This window comes from Hippocampus guttulatus, chromosome 6 (assembly GCF_054856545.1).
Source record: "Hippocampus guttulatus isolate MCC_2025c chromosome 6, RoL_Hgut_1.0, whole genome shotgun sequence".
In the NCBI taxonomy this organism is placed as follows: Eukaryota; Metazoa; Chordata; class Actinopteri; order Syngnathiformes; family Syngnathidae; genus Hippocampus; species Hippocampus guttulatus.
In genome coordinates, this window is record NC_141266.1 from 23832897 (window position 1) to 23856846 (window position 23950).

At 47.5% G+C, this 23950-nt stretch overlaps 1 protein-coding gene across 2 annotated transcripts; it reads right to left on the reverse strand.

Annotated features, from left to right (window-relative positions):
- Nucleotides 1–121: 121 nt before the first annotated feature.
- clcn1b (chloride channel, voltage-sensitive 1b) lies at nucleotides 122–23474 on the reverse strand. 2 transcript variants are annotated; one of them, XM_086112684.1, is made up of 23 exons: nucleotides 23335–23474; nucleotides 13823–14027; nucleotides 11685–11816; nucleotides 11430–11558; nucleotides 11222–11355; nucleotides 10010–10087; nucleotides 8673–8751; nucleotides 7161–7286; nucleotides 6249–6333; nucleotides 6047–6148; nucleotides 5608–5692; nucleotides 4498–4653; nucleotides 4337–4406; nucleotides 4077–4187; nucleotides 2945–3158; nucleotides 2738–2871; nucleotides 2419–2600; nucleotides 2270–2351; nucleotides 2086–2168; nucleotides 1965–2009; nucleotides 1773–1877; nucleotides 1342–1428; nucleotides 122–873 (listed from the first exon to the last, which is right to left on the reverse strand). In XM_086112684.1, exons 1-23 carry the CDS (start codon nucleotides 23383–23385, stop codon nucleotides 487–489), a joined length of 2862 nt encoding a protein of 953 aa, XP_085968810.1. In that variant the 5' UTR covers nucleotides 23386–23474; the 3' UTR covers nucleotides 122–486. The 2 variants fall into 2 exon arrangements, with proteins under 2 accessions (XP_085968810.1, XP_085968811.1); XM_086112685.1 differs by lacking the exon at nucleotides 8673–8751 and adding an exon at nucleotides 9303–9381.
- Between the last annotated feature and the right edge of the window lie 476 nt (nucleotides 23475–23950).

Here is a 23950-nt window from a genome sequence, read left to right on the forward strand (position 1 = left end):
CAATGTCATCCAATAATTGGAAAAAAATCATGGCTAGTGGCTGCTTTCCTTTCTTTTTGGAAGTGGATAAGTCTAACTCGTGAGGAATAATTAAAAAAAAAAATTGTACATCATTTTTCAGATTTATTATTTGAAAAATTACAGACCATTATGGGTGAATTTAGAGCAAAGATATCATCGTAAATCACACATTTAAATTGACCTTAATCAGTAAACAGTAAATCCTCGTTGAGGTCAACGTCATTAAGTCTATCTCAACATATTTCATTGTCGTCATTAAGCGCTGCCAGTCTTTCATGGAGCTTCTTGGTGAAAATAAGCAGACGGTGACGCTTATCTTCATCGTATGGAAGGACAGAGATGTCAAAAGAGTTTGTAAAAGACACAGGAAGAGACCTGAGATTCGAAGAGTGGAAAAAAAAAAAAGAAAAGGTAGAAAAATTTGGCTCGCTGAGAGCGCAACGTTTGTGACCTGACTCGTCCTTCCTAGATGGGCTCATCCGACTCCTCGCTCTCCGGCTCCTCGTGCAGGGAGGACAGCGCGAGGACGGGGCCGCCGGGCAAGCCCGGTGACTCGCCGGGCGAGGAGGTGCACGGCGACGCCGGCTCGCGCGCACTGGCGGAGTCGCCTCCTCCGCCGTTGGGCGAGGACGGGGCATCGCGGGCGGGCATCCCTGGAGAATCGTCCTTCCCCGCCGCGTCCCCGTCCTTCCTGTTCCCCTCGCCCCAAAGGTCCCGGTCCCAAGTCGGGGAGGAAGTGGTCGAGGAGGGCGGCTGGTGCTTCTTGGCTTTCCTGTTAGCGTCTCGGAAGCTGGCCAAGGGAGGGCGGAGCCTCACGCCGCTCCGAGTCGAGCCCTCGATGGCTTTCTGTAACTAAGACCACAGAAGAGGAAGAGGACAACAAAAGTCAACTTCTTAGTCTCGATACATTCGTGCCATTTAATTGCCCAAAAAAAAAATGTCATCTGCGCAGTGACTTCACAATCAACAAAGTTGGCCAGTTCTCAGTAAACCACTGACATCGTCCGAGAATCTTATTTTGAATAACAGTTGCCGTCTTAACATTTGTCTTGAATTGAATCCAACTGGAAACATGAAGCGTAAAGTGGACATTTGTGGTGATAGTTGTAATTCAGCCACGCGGACGGTTCGTTGATTACCCGCGGCAATAAATTGTATTGGCCATCCCCATTACATATCATTTGATGTCACTAGTCGTAGCGCAACTGCTACATCGATGACACTGAATCATTTTTGAGACTTTCTCAGTTCACTGCTTTGTAGTAATACGAAAGTGCACACAGATAAGTCAATAAGAAAAGAAAAAAAAAGGACTCTTACCTCTTTGAGTGCGACAACACCCACCAGCTTGCCAATACTGGTGACGTAGGCATGACTCAGACCCAGCAGAGAGAACAGAGTGTGGGTCTGAGTAACAACAGAGAAGAAGAAGAGGAGGGGGGGGGGGGTAACGCCGTGCGGTGAGTGTTAAACATATTGGAATGCGCCAGCATTCTGCTGGCGCGGCTGCTCTTAAACACATCCCCTACGCTTACAAACATTGTATTGCGTTAATGTGCCGCATAGGGTTCATGTGGCCCACAGTGCCATCCATAATGTGGATGCAGCAGGCATGAAATTCTTTTTTACGGCACACAATCTCAAATTTCAGAATCAACATAAATGAATACATTACATCCATACAGACATGGATTTGTCTCGCAGACATGGACAGCTCATCGCAATTCAGGCACTTGTAACGGTTTCATTACCTTGTGCAACGACGTTCTTTCCACCAGCTGAAAGGGGGAGGGGTCAATCCGAATCTGCTCCAGATCTATGGGCTTGTCCACCTCTGCCTCCTCCCAGGCTTTGATCTGCGTACGGCGCCAATGACACGAGCGCGCTTATCGTACGGCGACTTGACTTGCTAGCGGCTAACGCGAACGGTGGAGGTACTCTACCTCGTCTGGCGACATAGTGTCAATCAATGTGGGCGGCGCCGTTTCCTGGAGGGGATGAATAAAATCCGTCGAACCGCCGCCATCGTGGACATGTCCAAAACGGCAAGAGGGGTGGACGTACCTGCGCGTCAGTCGGTCCAGTCGATGACGATGAGGAGAAGAGTCTCTGAAGGGTCCTCCGGACGGAAGGTGCTTTGCGCTTGTCTGCGGAGGTGAACAAGGAACGGTCACAAGGACAGGACATGGGAGAAAATCCCGTTGGGACATCAGCGCGGAGCGATATTAAAAATCACCCTTTGGTTTACCTCCACTTGTGTGGTTACCGGAGGGCTCCTGAGCTCTGGTGAACGGGATGGGCCCGTTACATTCATCCAGCCCCGCTGCGCTCTGAAAAGAAATCCCGCACTCATTTCCATCGGCCTCACGCGGCACCGCGGCGAGCCATCTTCCTCACGTTGTCCGTCCCCTCGTTCCCGCCCTCCTCGTCCACAAAGGTGAAGGACTCCCAACTGATCTTGGAGACTTGACCCGGTGAACTTTGACCTTTCTCAAAGACCCGCCTGGCCGGCGAGAGCCACCAGTCGACGGCGGCTTGGAGCTCCATTCTCTCGATGGAGCCCAGAAGAATCATGGATTCTTTGCAAGCATGAAAGGAGCGGTTAGCCGTCGTCCGTCCAATTACGATGTCACGCGATGTCGGTGTCCGTCGTCATTCTTTGCCGCCAGGCCTATTTGGGCAACGCCGAGCAACATTCGTTTCTCACTTCTCTCACCTTTGGTGTCGACTAGCGGGATGGTTTTCAGCGTCGTCGTCTCCAGCAGACGATTCAGTTCCCGATAGGTGGAGTGAGACGACAAGAACTTCACCTTGCGCACCATGATGTCCTCCACAAAGATGTTGTACTTGCTAGCGGAACACGACGGGCGTGACGAAACAGCGCTGGCCTTCTCGGAGCATCACAGCACGGTACCCGCTTTACCTGACGTGCCCGAGGGCCAGCTCAGGCAAGTACGGCAGCTTCTTCACCTGGATGATGGAGTCGTAGAGCGAAGGCTGCAGACCCTGGGCCACCATGTTGGCCAGAATGACCGCCACCATCATGGGCAGGATGTGGGAGATCTGACCCGTCAGCTCAAAGCAGATGACTGCGGTGGAAACCGTGTGAGTGACCGCTCCTGTCATGGCGGCCGCGCCTGGTAAGCGAGCGCAAGATAATTGGGGTATCGGGCATTCGTACTTTGATACTCGATTCAATTATTTATTTGGGGGGTAACGATTCAGGGTGTCCCCCGCCTACTGCCCGAAGACAGCTGGGATAGGCTCCAGCATCCCCCGCGACCCTAGTGAGGATTAAGCGGTTCGGAAAATGGATGGATGGATGGATGAATTTTAATTTCTCAGCCAGATATTTTTGGGTTTCTGTCTTCTTCCCCTAAGGCAGACCGATTATCGTTGAGTTGAATCAAAATAAAATATCAGTTTGAACTCTGCAACATTTTTAGGCTATTTTCTCATGCTACAGACTAAATCAGTAACTGAATACCGGTAATAAATCATGTTTGTATCATTTCTACACTGTCAATTTGGGGAAAAAAAAATCATTCATTCATTTGATCATTCATCTGATTCGATTTATCCTCACAAGGGTCGCGGAGGTCGCTGGAGCCTAACCCAACTGTCCTCGGGCAGTAGGCTGGGGATGCCCTGAACCTTGTTGCCAGCCAATCGCAGGACACCCAGAGACGAACAACCATCCACGCCCACACTCACCCCTAGGGACAATTTAGAGTTCTCCATTCACATGCCGTGCATGTTTTGGGAATTTGGGGGGAAGCCGGAGTACCCGGAGAAAACCCACGCAGGTGCGGGGTGAACATGCAAACTCCACACAGGAAGGCCGGAGCCTGGATGGAACCCATAACCTTTACACCGTGAGGTCAACGCGCTAACCACTCGCTCACCGGGCTGCCTGTCGAAAACTTTTTTTTTTTTTTTTTTAATCTGATTCATCAATCAATCAACAAAAGAATCACAGTCATCCTTTGAAGGCCGCAATTCAATTTCCAACAGAAGGTCAAGCGCGAAGGACAACGTGGAAGCACGCGACTCACCAATGACGGCGTAGCCTCCAGGCAGGATGCGATAGACGATCCCGTCAAAAAGGATTCCATTTGGGAACAGAGTCGCCATGATCTCCCCGACCAGGCGACCAAAAGCGGCTCCTAGCCAACCGAGAGAAGGACAAGCTGGAGAAGACCAACCAAAAGAAACTGACCAAGTTTAGCAGCTGGTAGCTGTGCTTGCATTATTCCCTCCGCCGCCACAAAAAAAAAAAAAGAAGAATTATAATAATAAAAATAAATCCTCATACCTAATATGAACACTGGCATGAAGGCGCCCGAGGGGATGGGCATGGTGGTGGAAACCGCTGACATCCAGAACTGCGACACAAAAGCAGGATCGGGGAGGGACGAAGAGCGATCCGAGAGATTTTTTTTCCTCACGATTCGAGTGCACACTCACTTTGCTCACCTTCATGACGAGGAAGAGCAGGAGGATGACGAAGACGTTGACCTGAGGGTGAAGCCACGCGGCCGAGAGGCCCAGGCCGGGCGGAGGGGCGGAGGCTGAGATTTTGGTCCAGGTGAAGTTGTCGAACAGGGAGTTGATGCACTCTCTGGGCATGAGCTGCCACGAACGGGAGGGCGCATGATGACGCTTGCTCATAAAGTCCCAAACTCCTCTCAGAGAAAGGTTCAATTCAATCAAAATGCAGAGGAGCGGCGCATGCCGTCATTACTCTCGTCCCCACCAGCCAAACTTGGCAAAGGAGAGGACAAAAGAAAATGAAGTAACGGTACAGCATGCTGAAACTACAAAATGAATTAGTCCATTCGTCAATTTTCAATGGCGCTTGTCCTCATTAGAGTCACGGGAGCAGGAGACAAACAGCGGGACCTCAACACAGCAATGACCCAACTTTTTCAACAAGCAAGCCGTCTCTGCGCCAAGATTTTTGTTTTGACTTGTGAATAAAAAAACTCAATGGTGAGAGGGCTAGCTTTGCTGACAGTGTACTTCACAAAACGGAGCAATTTGACAGATACTGTACTGGGGGGAAAAAAAAAAGCACGTTTCAAGCTGTCATTCACCGTCAAATCAGAGCTAATAAAAACAGAATTACACGTGGTTCATTTAAAACAAGTACCGAGGTTGGCCTGAGCGTGCTCCGCTAGCTTCAAGCTAACCCACAATGCAAAAGGCCATAGGCAGGCTAAGGAAACTCGCATCAGCGGTGCAGCGATACAATCCTTTTCACCCGACTATTTGAACACAATTTAGGGAAACACATGAAAACAGACACTATAATAATCCTCAACGGCATATTTTCTTTATCATCTGCGCAAAAATATTCCTGCATCTTACTAAGCAGTTGTAATTGTTTTCTTCAAGTCTGGGAACAGGTCTGCATTGGAGAGTCTTTGTAGCGTGAATAGAGAGGTAAAATATCTCATTTTAAGATGTGTCTCTGTCATGGATTTTCATCGATTACGGCTGCATCCCCTAAAACGAACGTGAGTTCACCGTCATTGGGGTCCGGCGACTAGTAGGCGAACGAGCATGTGATTGAGTCTTCCTCACCTCACCAGCCATAAACTGCCCAAATCCAGAAGGAAATGTGAAGGTGGCGATGATCAGCGTGACTGCGCCTGGATAGATCAATCGACTGGACGCACGCACGCACACACACACACACACACACACACACACACACACACACACACACACACACACACACACAAACACATTCGACCATCCAAGGATTGGATTAAAGTGACAAACAAACACTGATCAACTCCGTCCTGCCTGCCTCTCTAATGGCCGCAATGAGTGCCTCCAGACTATCACGCCGCAGGGGAGCAGACATTGATTGAACACCTTGCCAAATGGTTATTGAAGCTCTCCTGCTTTTGTGCCACCGAGACATGATGATGCTAAATAACGTGCTTTATGCGAGTAGATGTTCAAGAGAGGCCTTCTTCTGGTGGCTACCGTGACGCGTGCGTGTGTGTGAACTCACTGTTTCGTCAGAAAGCGTGTGAGCGCCGTGGGTCTTCTCATAAACAGGACCACCTGTCTGTTTAAGTAGACGAAGAACGCCCCAAGGAAGCCGCACGAGATTCTGAAACCCGAGAGACGAGTCCCTTGGATAAGTTTCCATTTAATTATGTATACACACACGCACACACACACACATACATGCGCACAAGCACACGCTTTACCCGATAATTGCAAAGGCTGGCAGCTCCTGCAGGTCAAAGGGAAAATCCATGCGGAAGTTGGTTTTGAAGAGAGCCGTGATTGTGACTGAGAGGAGAAAACAAAAAAACAATCAGCTTCAGTTGAAGTGTATTTTTTTTCTTCAAGAGAAAAACAATATGCTCGTCACATCCAGTCTGGATTACTAATTCATTAGACAGCCAAATCACTCCTCGTCTGCTCACAAACCCTCAAGGTCAAATTTTCATGTTGTCAGGGGATGACTGCTTTGTGATTTCTTCACTAAAATTCAAGGCTTCGCATCCTAAATTTCAACTGACCATAACCTTCTCATGCTAACTCGTGTGTGTGTGTGTGTGTGTGTGTGTGTCCTGCCCTTGTACTCAACTGCTCCCGATCGTGCCTTCCTCACCTGCACCTGGTTCTATCCGACGACCTCATGTATTTAACCTCGTGTCTTGTTCCGTCTCATCGCCAGTTTGTTCTAACGATGCAGCATTTCACATTGCCGCCACTGACCCCAAATAACCTCAGGCCCGTTTTGCTCGACACTTGCATTTGGGTCTGATCTTTTTTTTTTTTTTTTTAAAGCACTCTCGTTTTTATTTTATTTCATTGATGACCATGTTTCTTTAACTTCTATTTTAGTTATTTGATTAGCTTTCATTAACTATTGTAACCGTGATCCGCTTAAGTACACAATGCAATGACTTTTGCCAACACGGTTAATGCTTTATATCGGTCTAATCTCCCAGCGTCCCCACATTTGGGCAACGGTACAAACACACTGCTTTCACGTTTACACTTGAGAGGGGAAAAAGACAAAGGACTCTGCTGTCACAAGCGGCTATTTTCTATAAAATACCAGCACTGCAGTATTTGCGGTGTGTGAGTGTGTGTGAACTGCGTCTCACCGGCATCCTTGTTCCATACAGAGAGCACTCTGAATATGAACGCGCTGAATGTGGCGGCAAAATATCCCCGCCAGTAATTCCTCACTGCAAAGTAGGTAGACGTGACCTCAATACTGAACAACACCCCTGGTGGTGATGAGAGGAGGGGAGCGAAAGAGGAGGGATGGAGGACAGAGGAGGAAGAAGGGAAGGATTAGAGGAAAAACACGAGGAAAGAAGTGGTCAGAGGGAGACAAAAAAACAAAACAATACTTGGGAGTTAAGGGTATAATCATACACAAGAGGGCCACGAAACACACGAGTGCGCTCTTAAGTAGACATACACGTTGACACACATTAGTGGTTTGGTTGGCTGAGAGTTAATAGTACTGTGCCTTGTGATACGAGTGACCCGACTTGCAAGTTTTTCGAGATGTGAGCCGTTAATTTTTTTTTTCTTTTGCTCTGGCATGTCTGGGGCTCGTCGATAAGTGAACAATTCTTTCAAAATGAAGCTTCAACCTTCTTATTTCCAGCCGCAGTTGAAGTGCACTCTAAAACTAAACATAAAACAAACTGAATGAAACCTTGTGTATTTAAAACAACCACATAGATTTTCCTTGGAAAAGTTCGCTTAGCTTAATGCTAACACACAAGTAAAACGCCATTGACATGCTAATGTTAGCATCAAACACCGCGGTTTTAATAAGCAACGGAAATTTCGACATAAACGAAGGAATGACACATGCAAGACAAATAGGAAACAATTCTCACAGCCTTATATTTAGTTTATCCTCAACGAAAAACGACTGATTTTACAGCAGCAGTGAGTCTCTTACAGTGGAAGCAGTAGTAGAAGAAGAAAAAGAAGAAGAGACAGAATCGTCTTCGTTTGTGTCTGCATGACTGTATTACACTGCTTCTCGGTGGCCAAGGCGGGGACATCAGCAAAAGCAGTAGTGTTAAATTTTACAAACTTTACTGTATATCTTAACTAAGTACCATATCAGAGAGATCGAGTGTGACTTTTCCTTATTAAAAAAAACAAAACATTGAGGTAAATTTTGGGGCTCGAGTTCCCCTACAAAGTCCTCTTGTGACCAACAGGTTGGATTTTGCTAACCGCTGGTCGCTCTCAAGTTTGCCTGAAGCAGATAAAATCATCCAAAGGTTCTCAGATACAATTTATCACACCCAATCTCTCATGTTTCGAAACCTACACGAATATGCCCGCCGAGATGATTTATTATCCTGCGTACACTGCAGGGACCATAGTAGAGGTTGGAGAATGGCATCAAAATCAAGCGATTACAATTCCTCCACCATTTCCATTTCTCAGCACTTAAACATTCATGCGCCTTTGAAGCAGCAAAGTGTCATAAAGATGATAAGCACTTGATCATTGGATAAATCTCCCAAATTTGTACAAGTTGTAAAAAAAACAAAAAAAGGAGAAAAAAAAAAGAGCATCAAAAAGAGCTTTAAAAGCCATGTTGTGGAGGACACAGTGAGGGGTGCAAAGTTGTACAGTACCTCCTAGTGGAGTGCCGAAACAACATCCCACTCCAACGGCACAGCCAACAGTCAGAATATCTGTGTAACCGTAAGGGTTCTACTGACGCAGACAACAGAAGGGGAGGGAGGGCGTCGGTCAGCGAAAAGGGTTTCGGGGGGTGGTTGATGGGAGAGAAAGACAGAAAAAAATAGTGAAAGCGGAGATGAGAGGGCAGGAGGAGGTTGGTGGGGGAGAGAGAGAGCAGAGGGGACGGTGGGGAAGCAAAATTGGATAAAGTGAATAAAAAACGTTCAATGGATTTTTACGACAGCTGCTAATAAAGGCGTGAGGAAACATAACAACACAGCAAGGGGATAATAAGAGCGAAGGGAGCGCATGCGTCTCTGAAGCAGCTTTGGCTTCAAAGGGACAACCATTTTTTTATTTCTTTGATGTGAAACATAGGAAAGCCAATTTCACAACAGCGAAAACGTAAAACATGTAGTTGAATTGCCCAAATGAAAATAATATCGATATTTGTTGCCTTGAAAATTTGAGTTCACCCAAAATTCCCAATTATTATTATTATTATTATTATTTTTTTTTAACAGTTGAAGTCATCAAGACTGATGTCCGAGTTCCATTTTAAACCTCCGGATGGGACTTGCCTCCCACTGGAGCAGCAAAACAAGTGGCCACTCCCACAGCACACGCACACACCAACAGGTCCTGGTTATGGGTGCCATTCTAGGGGTTGAAAGGTCAGCAGGGTGTGGGGGAGCAAGGGGGGGGGGGAGCAGAGCAGTTGGAATGAATGAATGAATGAGAGAGCACAGGGATGGGGACAAAGAGGTCAACATTATTACACATGCCAGACATTAGCGTCACACTATTAATACAAAGAGATACAAACAGACGAGGTGTTGGTCGGGGGGGGGGGGGGGGTTCAGGGCACATGGCGGCTTTCAGGGTGGGGAGGACAAGTGGGAGAGGAAAATATTTTTCCCATTTTCATCTTCAAACAGCCCCAATTGGCACATTATTTACGCCTGCATTGCTGTCGATTAGCTTGCCAAAAGAGGAGCGCCCCGGTTTACAACAATGTCGATGTACGGCGTGCAAAGTACATTTGTGCCTTGAGATACGAGTCAAACATGTTCCTTGACCGAAAGTCTCAACTCAAAACATCTCACATTATTTTTTTTCCCATTCAACTGAATGGAAATGTCAATAATGCCGTACCAGACATGATTGTAATGATTTTTCGGGGTCGCAAAAAAAATGGGAAGTGTTTAGTTTGAGCAACATTTAGCATGGAGGGGAGAAACAGCACACGTCACGTTCGTCAGCGTATCGCCCTGAGACTCCGTCTTACCTCATAGACGCCAGAGAAGATGGACATGAAGCGACTCAGCACCGCGGCACAGATACTGGCGATGTGGACGAATGGACCCTGAGGGGGGAGGCGGACGAGGCGGATGACGGAAACATACAAAACACAGAAGGCCGTGTAAAACGGGGTCGAAAATGGGTCGCGCGGTATCGAAACACGTCAATCAGGGCCTAATTGTCGGGTAAGATGGCCTCTGCCGCTACTACGACGAGGTGGGTGATACGGATGAGGGTGGGGGGGGGGGGGGGCGGGGGGGGGGGGGACTAATGCGCTCCTTGGGGGACTTGAATAATCAGCGAGGGGAGGCCGGTCAGGAAAACAAGACAGATGATGATTTATTATTCTCTAAACTCGCGGAAAGAACAGATAGAGTGCCAGAGCAATGAAGGGGGGGGGGGGGGGGGTAGAAGTGACGTTGGGGCACTGGATGCACGCGCAAAGCTTGTTGTCATAGTTTTTCTGTGATCTGACGAACAAAAATGATCAATCAGATTGTGGTCAAAGCCGTTATTTGAAAGGCCCGACTTTCCTGGCAACAGGACGTTTACTCCGATAATGCCCGAGTGTTGTCTCGCAAAAGCAAGGCGGCAGGTCATGTTTTTGTCAGCTTGGGGTCGCCTCACCGTCGGCAGGTTTTACAGTTGTGTATCCGTGACTCTGACTGAATGCGTGTGACTTTTAAGGCGGGGCCTGGCCTGTCGAGTGTCGTGAGACTCGGTGGATCAGAGTGAGTAAGGTGCTTGTTAACTAGTTAACCGTTAGCCACTCTGCATTTTGAGTGACGTAGCGCAAGTGTTTGTTCCGGTTCCTTTATTTAATAAAGTGACAGAAAGTGACTATCCTTCCAAGGGTGGAGGTATTGCAATTCCTTCTGACACGCGTAGGTAGGCTATATTAAATCAGCTAATGACGTTTAACCTAAATTCTGCAGTGTGGAAAAATAATCGATGCCCTCATACAGCCGGTAATTCACAAACTAAGTCCGAGAAAAGCCACAATGCAGTGAAGCCGCAAAAAGTGAACCACAGTATAACGAGGGACGACCGTACTTCTGAAATGAACCTCGGGTGAACGTTTTTGCGGGAAACTTTCCCTCAATTGAATGGAAAATTTCCTCCCTCCTTGAAAGCCGAATGAAAACACAGCTACGGTAGCTTCAAAATGGAGCTACGGCAAGTACGCCGCAGCTTTTACCTCTTTGCCCACCGGCATCCCGCTGCCCAAGCCCGCCGTCAAGCCGATGACTTTGGCGACAAAGGCCTTCAGGGTCAGATACTCCTTCAGAACCACACCCCTCAGGATGGTTTTCAGTTCGGGGATGCCGGAACCTGGAGCCGAGAGGGGATGTGAACATCTGGAAAGCGCTTGAGAGGTTACGCGGGGGCGGTGGAGTGGAGCATACCGATGGCCTGCGGGGAAACCAGGTGACAGAAGAGCGAAGCAAACATGACCAGGATCATGGGATAGCTTATCCAGGCGAGGTATTGGAGCGCCACGTTGCCCTTCAGCTCCCCGTACATCCACTTGTAGGCTGCAGGACGGAGAGCTCCGTCACTCAAACGTAACCCGGGGGGAGACGGGCGACATAGACCTGACGTTGATGCGCAGTGATGCCCCCCCCCCCCAGACACACACACACACACACCGCCGACGCTACCTTGCAGACTCTTGGCGCTGGCGTAGTCCATACTCCAGCTGACCAGCGCCATGGTCAGGCCAAGGAGGACCAGGAAGATCCAGTCCTCCCCCATCTTGGTCACAACGTAGCGCCGCCCGCGGGCCAAGCAATCTGGAGCGGAAATGAATGATTCCATTTATCTGTGCGGCTCGTTTGTGACACTCAGTTGCGGTAACGATCACTGCGAGTAATGATGAGGATGATGAAGAGGTGAAAGACTTCATTAGCGCAGATTAGGGTGAGCGTAGATGGCGCGGAGGAGCCGATGTGAGCAGATTTTCCTTCAACCGTCAGTGCATTTATCAAGTACGGACATGGCAATGGATTATCCGGTCGATTGACTTTTGTCAGTTGCGCGGATTTGAAGCAATGGAAGCAAAATTGAGACAAAATGTAATGAGAAAAAAAAATGATTCTTTGTTTTTTTTTTTTTTAAAATGAGAAAAATAGCAATCCAAGGTCCGGTCTCATGATAACCAAGCATTAAGCTAACAGATTTGAGGCAAAGTGCTCTACGAGTCAGTAACTTTGAAAAAAATTTTTTTTATGATCATTAACTTTCTTTATTGTCGCCTGGGAAAAGTCACAAGGGTCAACTGCCTTTTCGTTGGGTGCGCTGCGTCCGTTTTGACACAAATGTGGTTCCTTACCCTATTGAGGGCGTGTCTATTTATCCTGTTAGTGGCCAACAAAACTCCATCCATCTGCATCTCGCGATATGAAATACACCGACTGCTAAAATTGTCTACTTGTAGGAAGGCGGGTAGAAAAAAGAATTAGCACTAAGTGACAGCCAAGCTATCTTGTGCAGTTTTGTGGATGGGAAAATAATTTGCGTTCTAGTTTCTGCAGCCTTTTTTTTTTTTTTAATGAGACGGATGTAATTGAGAAAAATGCAACTGTACTAAATGGAATTGTCTTTTTTAATGCGTCTACCAGACGAGAAAAATCATGGTCAAGATGAAAATTGATCTGGAGCGAATTTGATAGACATCCAATCCCAATGTGATTCAAAAGAGTCATGTTATGATGGCCACTGTATCTATTTAGCCTTGACCAAGGTAATACTGCTTACGAGTGCGTTTTAATAATGCGGCTACATGGGGACGCATCATATGTGACACCGCTCTCAATGTGTAACGCTGCGAACAACAGCAACATGAGGAAAAAGTAGCCGTCATCCTTTTTGATACTGGCATCGTTGGGTCGCGCGTGATCGCAGAGACTACCTCAGAAATGCATACGGATGTCAAAGTATCACTGGATATGTTTTGGACAATCGCTGATCTGAATAGATGAGCTACATCGACATACAGTGGTACCTCTACTTACAAAATTAATTGGTTCTGGAAGAAATTTCTTAACTGGAACATTATGTAAGTAGAGACGCGTTTTACATGTAAATGCCCTAATCCGTTCCGAGCCCCCCCCCCCCAAAAAAAGAATTCTGACAAATGTTTTCTAAAGCATGAATATGCAACAAATACATGTTACAATTAGATTCTTGCACAACAAATGAGAATTGTGCATAATGTAAAAAACAAAGACTAAAGATGATGGTCATTTGACTTTTAACTGCGTCCTCATCATTTTTTGCCCTCTTTCGTATTTATGTTCTCTCTCAGAAGTGGTTTTTGCCTGGCGTTTTGTAAGGAAATGATCCAAGGACGTTTGCTTCTGTTGGCTTTGAAGATGTCCAAGGCAAACATCAGCAGAGTGAGCGATCGCCCGACTCGTCAACACTTTTTGTGGGTGATTCACATTTATGAGGGAAGAATGATGAGGACGCTGTATTGACACATATTGATCTATTTATCTATCTATACGCATAGACACATATGGAAGGTCCCTCTTAGCCAATGGGATGCCAGGAAGATGCTCGGTAACAGCCAATGGAAGAGCGGCTAAAAGTATGTTGCGTTCAGGAAACTCCGAGACTGTATTTTCACGTTTCGTATTTGGACATTTCTTTTGTAACAAGAGGCAATATTTTCCTGTTGAGGCGTTTCCCAACTTGAAAATTTCCTATGAAAAGACGTTCGTAAGTAGAGGTCCCACTGTTTTACTCAACAAGGACAACAGCGATAACGCTTGTTGAACAGCCCCCGGCGCTCAACCTTGACATTTGGAGTAGGGGCGTGGCTTCTTGGTGGACGAGCTGTGACTGAGGTGTGACTCCAAGACGACGGGCCGCCGTCCGGCCCCTCCGACCGCCGCCGCGTCGTTTCCTCCTGCCTGCCTTTGCCATTGTCGCTCGGTCAGCAAACGGGCCGCCTCCCGCCGGGCGAAGTTTCCCAGCTGCTCCCTGTACTCCCCGTACAGCTGCGGGCACAATAGGATGACAAAGCGCTACAAATAAATACAGTCCATAAATGTTGCTTTGGGGGAAAGCTAAAGAATGCTTCAAGTGTCTATAAAGTGAAAAAAAAAAACGGTTTCTGAATTTGACATGCCGTAGAGAACGGTGACGTTAAGCACCCTGCCAAATTTGAAAGATTACAACAAAAAAAAAAGTCAGCGTATTGGAAGAAATTAGTACAAATCATAGTTGCCTCTGCTACCTCATCTGCATGAATGCTAATAAGCGTTTTTTTTTTTTTTAAATGTTCCAAATTCTCAACAATAACTGCACAAAGGATAATTGACAGGGAAGCTACTTTGCGACCAGGCTGGCCTGGTCAAAAAGAGAGTGGTCGTCTTTGGGGGGGGGCTACCCGGTGCCCGCGGGTAGCAGATTGGTCACCGCTGGTGTAAGGGATACACACCAGCCCGAATACCCTGCAGACAGAAATAGACAAAACGGGCACGGAGATCGGAAAAAAAAACCCTCCCCGAACGGAGGCCGGTTTGGGACGGCGGCCACACGAGGAGATCCTGGAAGGAGCGACGTGCCACATCTTCCCCTTCCGACGATGTTACACCTTCTACCCCGGTCGCACGCACACACAAACACAACATGACACCTTGCGATCCGGCCTGATCGGTTTGCGCTCGTTAAGAGCAGCGGAGCTGTGAAATCCAGCGCATCCGGGCGGGCGCGGGCGCAATGCGTGCGACCCAAAACCCGCAAATTGCACTCGTCCCGTTGCTGCCGTGGCCACGGAGCAGACCGAGAGACGCTAAAATGGTAGGGCCGGCACTTTGGGCTCTCATGTTCACATGGGAAAGGAGAGCTGGCCAGGAGGCCCCAAAGAGGACTGGAGTTCCTCTAACTGGCTATAAATCTCCACTCTAGTTACGCTATAATGTGTAATCGGTAGGATGGAAATGACAGCAAAACCACATGGCGCAGCACTTTATGGAGCTATAAGGAACTGGAGTCACATGACTTGACTCGAGTCGGACCAAGTCACCATTTTAACGACTTCGGCGTCTGATTTATCCATTCCCTGAACCGCGTATGTACCGCCACAAAGGCATTACGACGATGCGAAATAGCAGGTGCACCTTTAGGTGATCGCTCCCTCTTACAGATTGTCCGCGCTGTTGCAAAAGCGGTGCTGAAAGTCCCAGGCAAGTCCAAACAAATCAATAAATAATGAACGTCTTTCAAATGTAACACGCAACAGAAAAAAAAGCCAAATTCGATGAAAACCATTTTGAAGTATCTGTCCAAAAAAAAAAAAAAAAACCACAGGACCCCCAAAGTAACAAAAACCTTACGACAGTGTCACGCTGCGCGGTGGTGGTGGTGGACCCCAAACAGCAGGGCAGGAGGGAGGAGGAGGGTGTACTTGAAAGATTGTATTAAAACTCAGAAAACTAAATCCAAAACAAACAAAGTCCAAAGTGGCAAACAAAAATCCCAACTGAAGCTAAAACTGAACCGTGACCAAAACAAACCTGACAGCAGGGCACAAACGGCAACAAACAAACGTGACAGTAGCCAAGAGCAAACAGCCACGAACAATGACCCGACAATGAGCGCTCGGGCCGGGAGTCCTTTAATTCCACTAATTACATAACGACCAACAGGTGTGCAGCTGCAGGGAGAGCCCTACAGCGCCACCTGTTGGCCCCAAACCGAATCACGACAGACAGAAAACAAAACACGATACGACAGGAGCACAAAGACACTCACACGGCTCACGATGATCCAACAAAGACTGACAGAACTCGGGGAATTAAATACAAGAAAAGCGAGGAAACAACGAGACACAGAGGGTCGAGCGAGCTGATTGGTTAAACACAAGGGGACACCGATGACGAGAACAGCTACCCTTATGATGTGCGGATGAGTGATGTCGCTGGAGGCGCGTTCTCACCAGGTCGGACAGGACATCGCGCTCTATTTATCCACGCCGCGACGATGAGGCGCTCGAAAGTGGAAAGCCCTTCCCCACACGATGGCTGACAAGTCAGCCCGATATGAGCTGAGAGTGAAGAGTGAAATGACATTCTCGCTTTTTTTTTTAAGTTACACGCAAGTCAATTCAAGCCAATTTTTTGCCAAGATCAAGAAATGCGGCATCTGAAGCTGCACTTCAAAACAATTCGCGGGGATTCATCGCCGATGCCGATTTCACCGACGTCAAATGCGACGCTCTTCCTGCGATTCTCTCTCTCTCTCTGTATATAAAAGACGATTTTTGTATTTCGAATCATGACACGCTCCTCCGCATAATCAGCGCTCCCGGATGGGTGAACCCAAAGTGTGCCCGCGGACTTGATCTGATCGACGCATCTCGTTAAAAGGCGACATCATTCGTCTGAGCTGACGGCATTGAAATACGCGCGCGCACCGTTAACGGTCAAGACCATGAAAAATTCATCACCAAAAAATATATACAGTATATAATAAAACATTTCAACAAGATTCACGACCACGACGAAGGTCGGGAGAACACCGGGCGCCTCGCCCGTCCAGCCTTCCGAAGGAAACAAGCGAGCAAAGAGGAGAAAATAAATCCAAAGCCTTTTCTGCTTCTCGCGTCTTTACCTCATCACTCGACTCGAACATGACTCGGCAGCGTCCGCGGTGGTGCGCCTTGTTCTGTCACCTGTCCGCCTCAACAGACACGCTGCGGCGCGCGGCAACGCCGCGCCTCCCATCCATCAACATCAGCGCCATCAAAGAGGCCGCCGCCGCTAAGCAGGGGGGGGGGGGGGGCGCGACCTGCGCGCTGTTCGCAGAAGCGGCAGAGATGGGCCGGCGTGACCTTTGACCTCTCAGCTCAGCCACGAGAGCCGGGCCGATTCAAGGCCCTCCCGTATGGTCTCCCTTTCACTCATTTTACCTTTACGAATCAAATATTTCCACTTCATTGCAATTTCAGCAATTCATCCGCACAGCTGTCCACTCTGTGAATTTTTTTTTTTTTTTGGGGGGGGGGGGGACATTTGTAATCGTTCAACTTTATTCTCATAACTACCACTTGGTCAAATTACCTGAATTTATTTTTTGTAAAATTGGGATGTGTATCAAAATGGTATTCCCTGATTAGGACTCCATACAAATGATTTTTTTTTTCTTTCCAAGCTGAATTATTGAAATAATTGAATTTATGAATCATGTTTTTTTTCTTGAAACCTAATATGAACTTGTAATAAGAATATGCCCCTTGCATTAAAAATTAAACTTAATTTCTGTCTAATAAAAGGAAGTTGTTTTTTTCTTGCAAATGATACCATTTGCAATACATGATAAAATACACCGCCCATTCCTTCATTTTGTGGAAAATAATGAGCCCGTAAGTTATTACGAATGTGACAAAATATTTTTGGGTGCCATTTCCAACTAATTATACGATCGGTATTGAATCACGGATTTATCCTCAACTCTATTGTAAACGATTTATTTTTCATTGAGCTTTTAGTTTCGTATTCACAGATCAACCTTTGTTTTTTTCAATCAATTTAAGGAAACGGCTCATTTCATGAAATCACAATCAACTGTGGCCTACTTGGATCATCAATAAATACTTGTTGATTTGAACATGGTATGGCCTTCGATGAGAGGAAAAAGTGGTGCTCCATCGATTTGAAATTTTGACAAGACAGAAAGCAGACTGTCCACGACACCCGCATATTTACTGCCTGAGCTAAGCGAACGTCAGAAAACAAATGAAAAGCTCGGCAGCCAAATGTGGGAAAGACATCGAAAGCTCCGTTTGTATCTTTGGCTGTCTCCATCTGTCAACCTTTTGTGTTTACCTCGATACAGTCATGAGACCTTGGGTGTCACTTACGCACCGGCCGGAGCGCCCCAAGGTGACCCCGTACGCAACTTTCACACGCTTCCGAAGTTTGGAGCTGCCGGATATTCGCACACGTGGGCTCATTATCACTCTGCCCTTTACTCCTTTCATAAACTCGACACGGGTAGAAAAGTGAAATGAAATATATATATATATATATATATATATATATACATATATACAACATACAAGTATACTGTACAGGTTGGGGGCATTTTTGAACGGTCCCTCTGAGGTTGTATTTGTTTTTGCTGGATCTCAGCCAAGCTAATGAATGCAGTGGCTGAAGGTCAGCGTGACCCTGAGAGTTAATTCAAAGCGTAATTGCACATTCCAGGGCTCCCTCACCAGAGCGGAGGCTGCATATTCATAAATGTCTGCGCATTTGTGCGTACGAGAGCTACACGGCACGCCGATTGTGTGCTGAGGCCTTACAAGAATATAACCCTGTCCCGCAGCACAAGGTTAATGATCAAATTTGACCCGCTCACTGACGGATAGATCAGGAAATTACCCCGGCAACGCGCACGCACGCATTCCACGAGTAACCATATGCACACCCTAATTAACAGCGCAATAACAACACCACGCCTCGTCCAAACACCGCTCAAGCTGTCATGTTCTAATTAATGCGCTAAAAAGAGAAAAGTGTGCGGGGTTTTTTTTTTTTTTTATCCACACGCTACGCCCGCAGACATTGCAGAAGCGCAAACGTTCACGTCTCCAATAGAGCAGGGGTGGGTCTATGAAATCACAAAAAAAAAAGCTGCCGCGCGGTATGCAGCGGCTATGGCATTAGCCACACCTGCACCCTCTCATGTGATCCGGTGCGGGACGTATTTTGCTTTTCTGCGACTAGTTTACGACGAGCTGTTTGGAACATTTGCCTCGCTTTACATCTTCAAAGCCGTTCCAGATGTGCGTTGTTACGGAAATCCCTTATTCGACACTGCGGACTTGACACCCAGACATGAGTGTGCACTTTGGCCTCACTAGTAACCAGGTAACAGGGTTATATATTTTTTTTGGCACGACTGTATGACATTTCTGCACACAAGTACGAGTGAGACAAAGCTACTAGTGGGCATTTTGGTGCTACTAGTGGAGTCCAGGAGGCTACTAGTGCGCGCCACGTGTCTATCAAATAGGCCTGGTCTTGGGTTATCAGTCCAGCATAGTACCGTAGTTAACCATCAAAAAACGAGTTGGCCAAAAGTGCCACGAAGGGTGGAAAAAAAAAAGGTTCTCGTGCAACACTATCATTCTGCTAGTGCGCTTCATTGTCTTACCAGTGAGGATTCCCTTCTACTGCTGTTCGATGTTTATAAAATCACTCGTAGCACACACAGTTGTCAACTCGTCTACAGTTTTGTCTTATTAGTAATATGTACAGTACCATATAGTGGTACCTCTACTTACGAATGCCTTTTCATCCGAAATTTTTAAGTTACCAAACGCCTCAATGGGAAAATATTGCCTCTTGTTAAAAGCCGACAAAAGCGTTCTTTTCAAAACGCCAGGCAAAACCCACTTCTGAGAAAGAACATGAACTCAAGAGGGCAAACAACGACAAGGACGCAGTTAAAAGTTCAATGACCATCATTCTTATTCTTTACGCGATTCATTGTTTGGTACATGATGCACAACTCTCATTTATTGTGCAAGAATGTAATTGTAACATGTATTTGTTGCATACGAGGGCGTTTACATTGAAAACGCGTCTGTACTTACAAAATTTTCTAGTTAAGAAAATTTCTTCTAGAGCCATTTCATAAGAAGAGGTACCACTGTACTAGTACCGTACGTCCCAATTACCGAACTAGTGACAATAAAGCACGTACTAGTACACGGATCTTAAGTTCAACATCAAGGATATAGAATAAATGATTGAAACGGATTTACAGAAAGCTCGGAAGTACTAGTAAGACAATTCAGAGAACAATTAGCGCGTACACGTTCCAAGATCGTGTCCTGCTTCCCACCCACATAAAAATAAAAAAAATTGAGCAATATAAGCTCGTATGTATCTCAGGCCTTACCGGCAACTGATCAACGTTCAGCACCGTCTCAAAGGTATTAATCCTCTCCCGCATCTTTCCCGCCGCTGAATTTCTCGACAATCGCTAACGAGGCGCAATTCCCCGTGCTCACATCACCGCCTTAAAATCTGCCCTTGCTCGTCTTTGCCGCGACGGACCGGGTCGGACCGGAGCCGAGCGCGCGCGCACAAACGCGCGCCGAGGTTGAGACGGACACCTGAAACTTGACAATCAAGTGTCAGCAGCTTTTAATTCACCGTCCCGCGCGACGCTCCGATCCGGCGGATTGCGGCCGAGTCGTGCGGCGCGAGGGCTAATGGAAGCGGGCCGCGCGCGAGCCGAGAGCATGACAATAACACTTGCTGACGGAGTGGAGACACTTTGACATTGCGCGCGGTACGGAGGGAGGCGGGTAAGCGGGTCAAGTGCGGCGTTCAACGCTTGGACGCGGCGTTCCGGCAGTGTCGGATCTGCGGCCTTCCCTTTGAGGGAGGTCCTTGGGAGAACGATGGACAGCAGAGGTCATCATCATCGAGTGTTTTGTGATGAACGATGGGCTGATTATGATTACGAATGCGCTCCGCGTCGCCGCCGCTTGGAACACGATATGGATTCGTTCAGGAATTCGGCCCGCTGAGTAGGAGACGTGCCAAAAACGGGCACATTGGGTCCATAAGGGGGTGAATGAGACTCCACTCAAATCTCGAGCGCTGCTCGAGACAAAGATTTCATACAACAACAGATCATAAAACAATGAATTAAGAACAGAGACAGTAAAAAGCAGAAAAACGGTCCAACTAAAAATCAAGTCTCGTGCCGAGTCAAAAAAAAAAGAAAAAAAAGACGAGTTTTCAAGATAGGCGGCGTGCATAACATTCATTCGGAAAAGGATTGGCAACGGAAAAGGATCCACTTAGTTCTTGGTGCCTCTAAGTGTCTGGTTCACAGACCTGAGGAGCCGGGGAAGGGGCGGAGGAGCTCCGAAAGATAAGGTGGGGCCATCGTAGAATCTTGAAAAGAACTCTCAAATGAGCTACCAGAGTCGAGTTCTGTGCTCCCTCTTACGAGTACCAGTCAAGAGGCAAGCGGCAGCATTCTGGACCAACTGGAGAGACTTGATGGAGGATTGGCTGACTCCAAAGTCAAGCGCATGAGAGGAATCCAGCCGAGATGCGACAAAGGCATGAATGGCTGTTTCAAAGTGCGCTCGCGGAAGGAGAAGCGTGACTGCTAGCCGGCTGCCTGGGATGAAAGAAGCTGGACTGTTTTCGTCGAATGAACGGAAAAGCAAAGCCTTTTCAACGCTACCCGCTCCGAGACACACAAGGTTCAGCAAATGGGGGGGAGTCTCATTATGACGTTTGATTTTTTATTTTCTCACGACAAAATCGTCCTCACGAGGGAAGCTCGCTGAGCCGACATGACGTCGGCATTTTTTGCGATGCCATCGTGGCGCTTTCAGAAGGATTGCATTGGCCATACCCGGGCCATCAGTAGCTTGCATTTGGCCTCCCTCTCTCAGTCTTCAGCCCAAAAGCCCCCCCCCCCCCCCCCCCACCAATCACCCCGTCCATCCGAACCCCCTCCCCGGAGGTGAAACCTTACTCGTGGGTAAATTTAGCACACGGTTGTGACCCAACGTTCACTGACACACTTCTCCACACCTCTCGCTCGCCCCCCCCCCCCTGACCAGCGCTCATCCCTCCCACGAGGCCCGACGCACTGAAAGATGGCGCGTATTAACCTTTTGTCCAAAACAATGACAAGTCATTTGACGTTGTGTCACCGCAGATTGGGGCAGAGGAACAGAAGGGGTGGGGGGGGGATCACATGAAGTTTTAATGGCTTAATCGCTCGCATGGCAGTCGAGCTGCTGCGAGACATTTGGCAAGTGAACATTATCCCCTTTTGCTCGCACGTAACATCTGAGACCTACGAGAACTATTTCGCTATCCATGACAGCCCCACCACGTGCGAGCCTTCACCTCGAATAAACATTTGTTTTTCTGACGGATACAAAGCCGGCGTGGCATCGATGCCACTTGACAGCGCCATCAGACAACAATTTGCGTTGTCGGCGATAGGAATGATTCCCGGCTCGTGAGTTGCGCCTAAAAGGCACGGTCAAAAATCCTTCGTTGAATCCGGGACAAACGTACACAAGGAAGGCTTTTCAGTCGTTTCTCATAAGCTGATTCGACCTCGCTGGTTTTGTCAGTTTGCAATGTTAGCAAGACCAAATGTTTGGACGACGAGTGAGGCCAACTCGGTTGCAACGGTCACATCATTTTGTTTTCTTCTGTCACAAAGAGGAGTAACTTATCCAAATTTATATCTGCTTTTGTACTTGATCACATCTTAAGAGTCGGAACTTGTTCATTTTTTACTGAAATACAGGAGTTGAATCTGTACTTCTACTTATACAACATTCAATAACTTGCGCTAACACGGTCGTTAGCGTTTAAAATATTCAGGAATCAAGTGCGTATACAACTATTTTAATTTAAAAAAAAAAGTATTTAAAAGGCAGATAGTATTGCGCTACACTTAATGAAAACTTTCCAGGAAGATGATTTCTTTTCCGGATGAAATAAGACCGACGATTGGTTTTCCAAGCTACAAATTGTCCGAAAACAGTCATCATAACTTGCTATCGTGTGAATACATATTCTTATGCTGCTTCTTAAATCACACCGCTGCGCGCCTTTACTCAACTTAAAACATTTGCAGTCGTACACAATCTGGATGATTTAGAAGAACAGCAATATTGAATGACAATTGAGTTCACGTCGCTAACAAATGTGGCAAAATGTTTGACCCGGGTTACTATTTCGACAGCTGAAAAACATTTTGCCTACGGCAAGGCCATTTGGTCGCTTTTAATGAGATCAAATAGGTTTGTACCAAATACAACAAAGAAGCATTTGCAATTGAATGAGGGCCGAAAAAACACGCGCGTATAGCATTCTTCTGTACGAGCGTTGAGGAAAAAAAAAAAAATGCTGACATGACTTTTTAGCACGCGCCTCCTAACCCTTCTGATCAGTTATCCCAAATGTTGGTACTCATGTCCGCCAACACGTGAAAACATGCGGCAGCTTGCGGGGGATGCGCGGAACTGAAGAATGTTTATACGGAGGCAACTTGGGAAGTCATCAGAAATAAAAACGACAACACATGCAGCCCCCCCCCCCCCCAACAAAACAAAACTGACCTAACAAGGAATGTTTTTTTTTTTTTTTTTGCACCAAGTTAGTGTGAATGCTAAAAGGGAAGGGTTGGTGGTGAAAAGCGGTGCTACAGGTGGGAGATGTGTTGCAACAGCTGGAGGAGCGCCAAAGAAGAGAGAAGCAAGGCAAGCACGAAGGTAGAAGAGGATGTGCAAAAACCTACCAAGGTCTGTTGGTATCTCAGAGCCTTCCTTTGCGATGCATCTGTAGCCATTGACGCGCTGTCAGTGATCCAAAAATAACCTCGCCGGACACCCCAGCATTTCCACTGGCCTGGACCCGCGACATGCGACAAACTCCGCACGCTCGCGCTGCAATCAAGTCAAATGCGTCCACGCACGTCGCCACCATCCGTTTCACCCCCCCATTGGTGGTCTCGGTGGCGGTTTGCAGGTGGTCCGGAGGCCGGGGCGCATCCGGCGTGTGGGCTGCGGGGACCGACGGGCTGAGAGAAATCAGACAGGCGGACAAAGCGGAGCAAAGCCGTCTGATGAGGCAGCGAAGGACACTTTCCTTTATTAGAACTGCAGACACCTAATAACACACACACACACACTCACTTGTTGCTCTTAGCAGAACCCTCCCTGCCAGCTGGCCATCAGAGGTGCTTGCCGATTCATTTGAAGGGGAGGTGGCGGGTGGGGTTGTATTGGTTTGGGGTATTGAGGGGTGCTATCGGAATGGCGCACCTGCCCCCTCCCCTCGGGCTGCCCCTGGAAGGTGGGCAAGAAGATGCACACGACACCCCCATGACAGCGCACATCTTATCAGCCAATGAT

Bases quoted from the DNA above. Each gene is read 5' to 3' on its own strand.
- clcn1b (XM_086112684.1), bottom strand. From the start codon at position 23,385: ATGGCTACAGATGCATCGCAAAGGAAGGCTCTGAGATACCAACAGACC. The intron at 2,352-2,418 runs GTGAGGAAGATG...ATTTCTTTTCAG, and splicing joins GGAACGAGGGGACGGACAAC to AGCGCAGCGGGGCTGGATGA. The intron at 1,878-1,964 runs GTAGAGTACCTC...CGCCGTACGCAG, and splicing joins ACACTATGTCGCCAGACGAG to ATCAAAGCCTGGGAGGAGGC.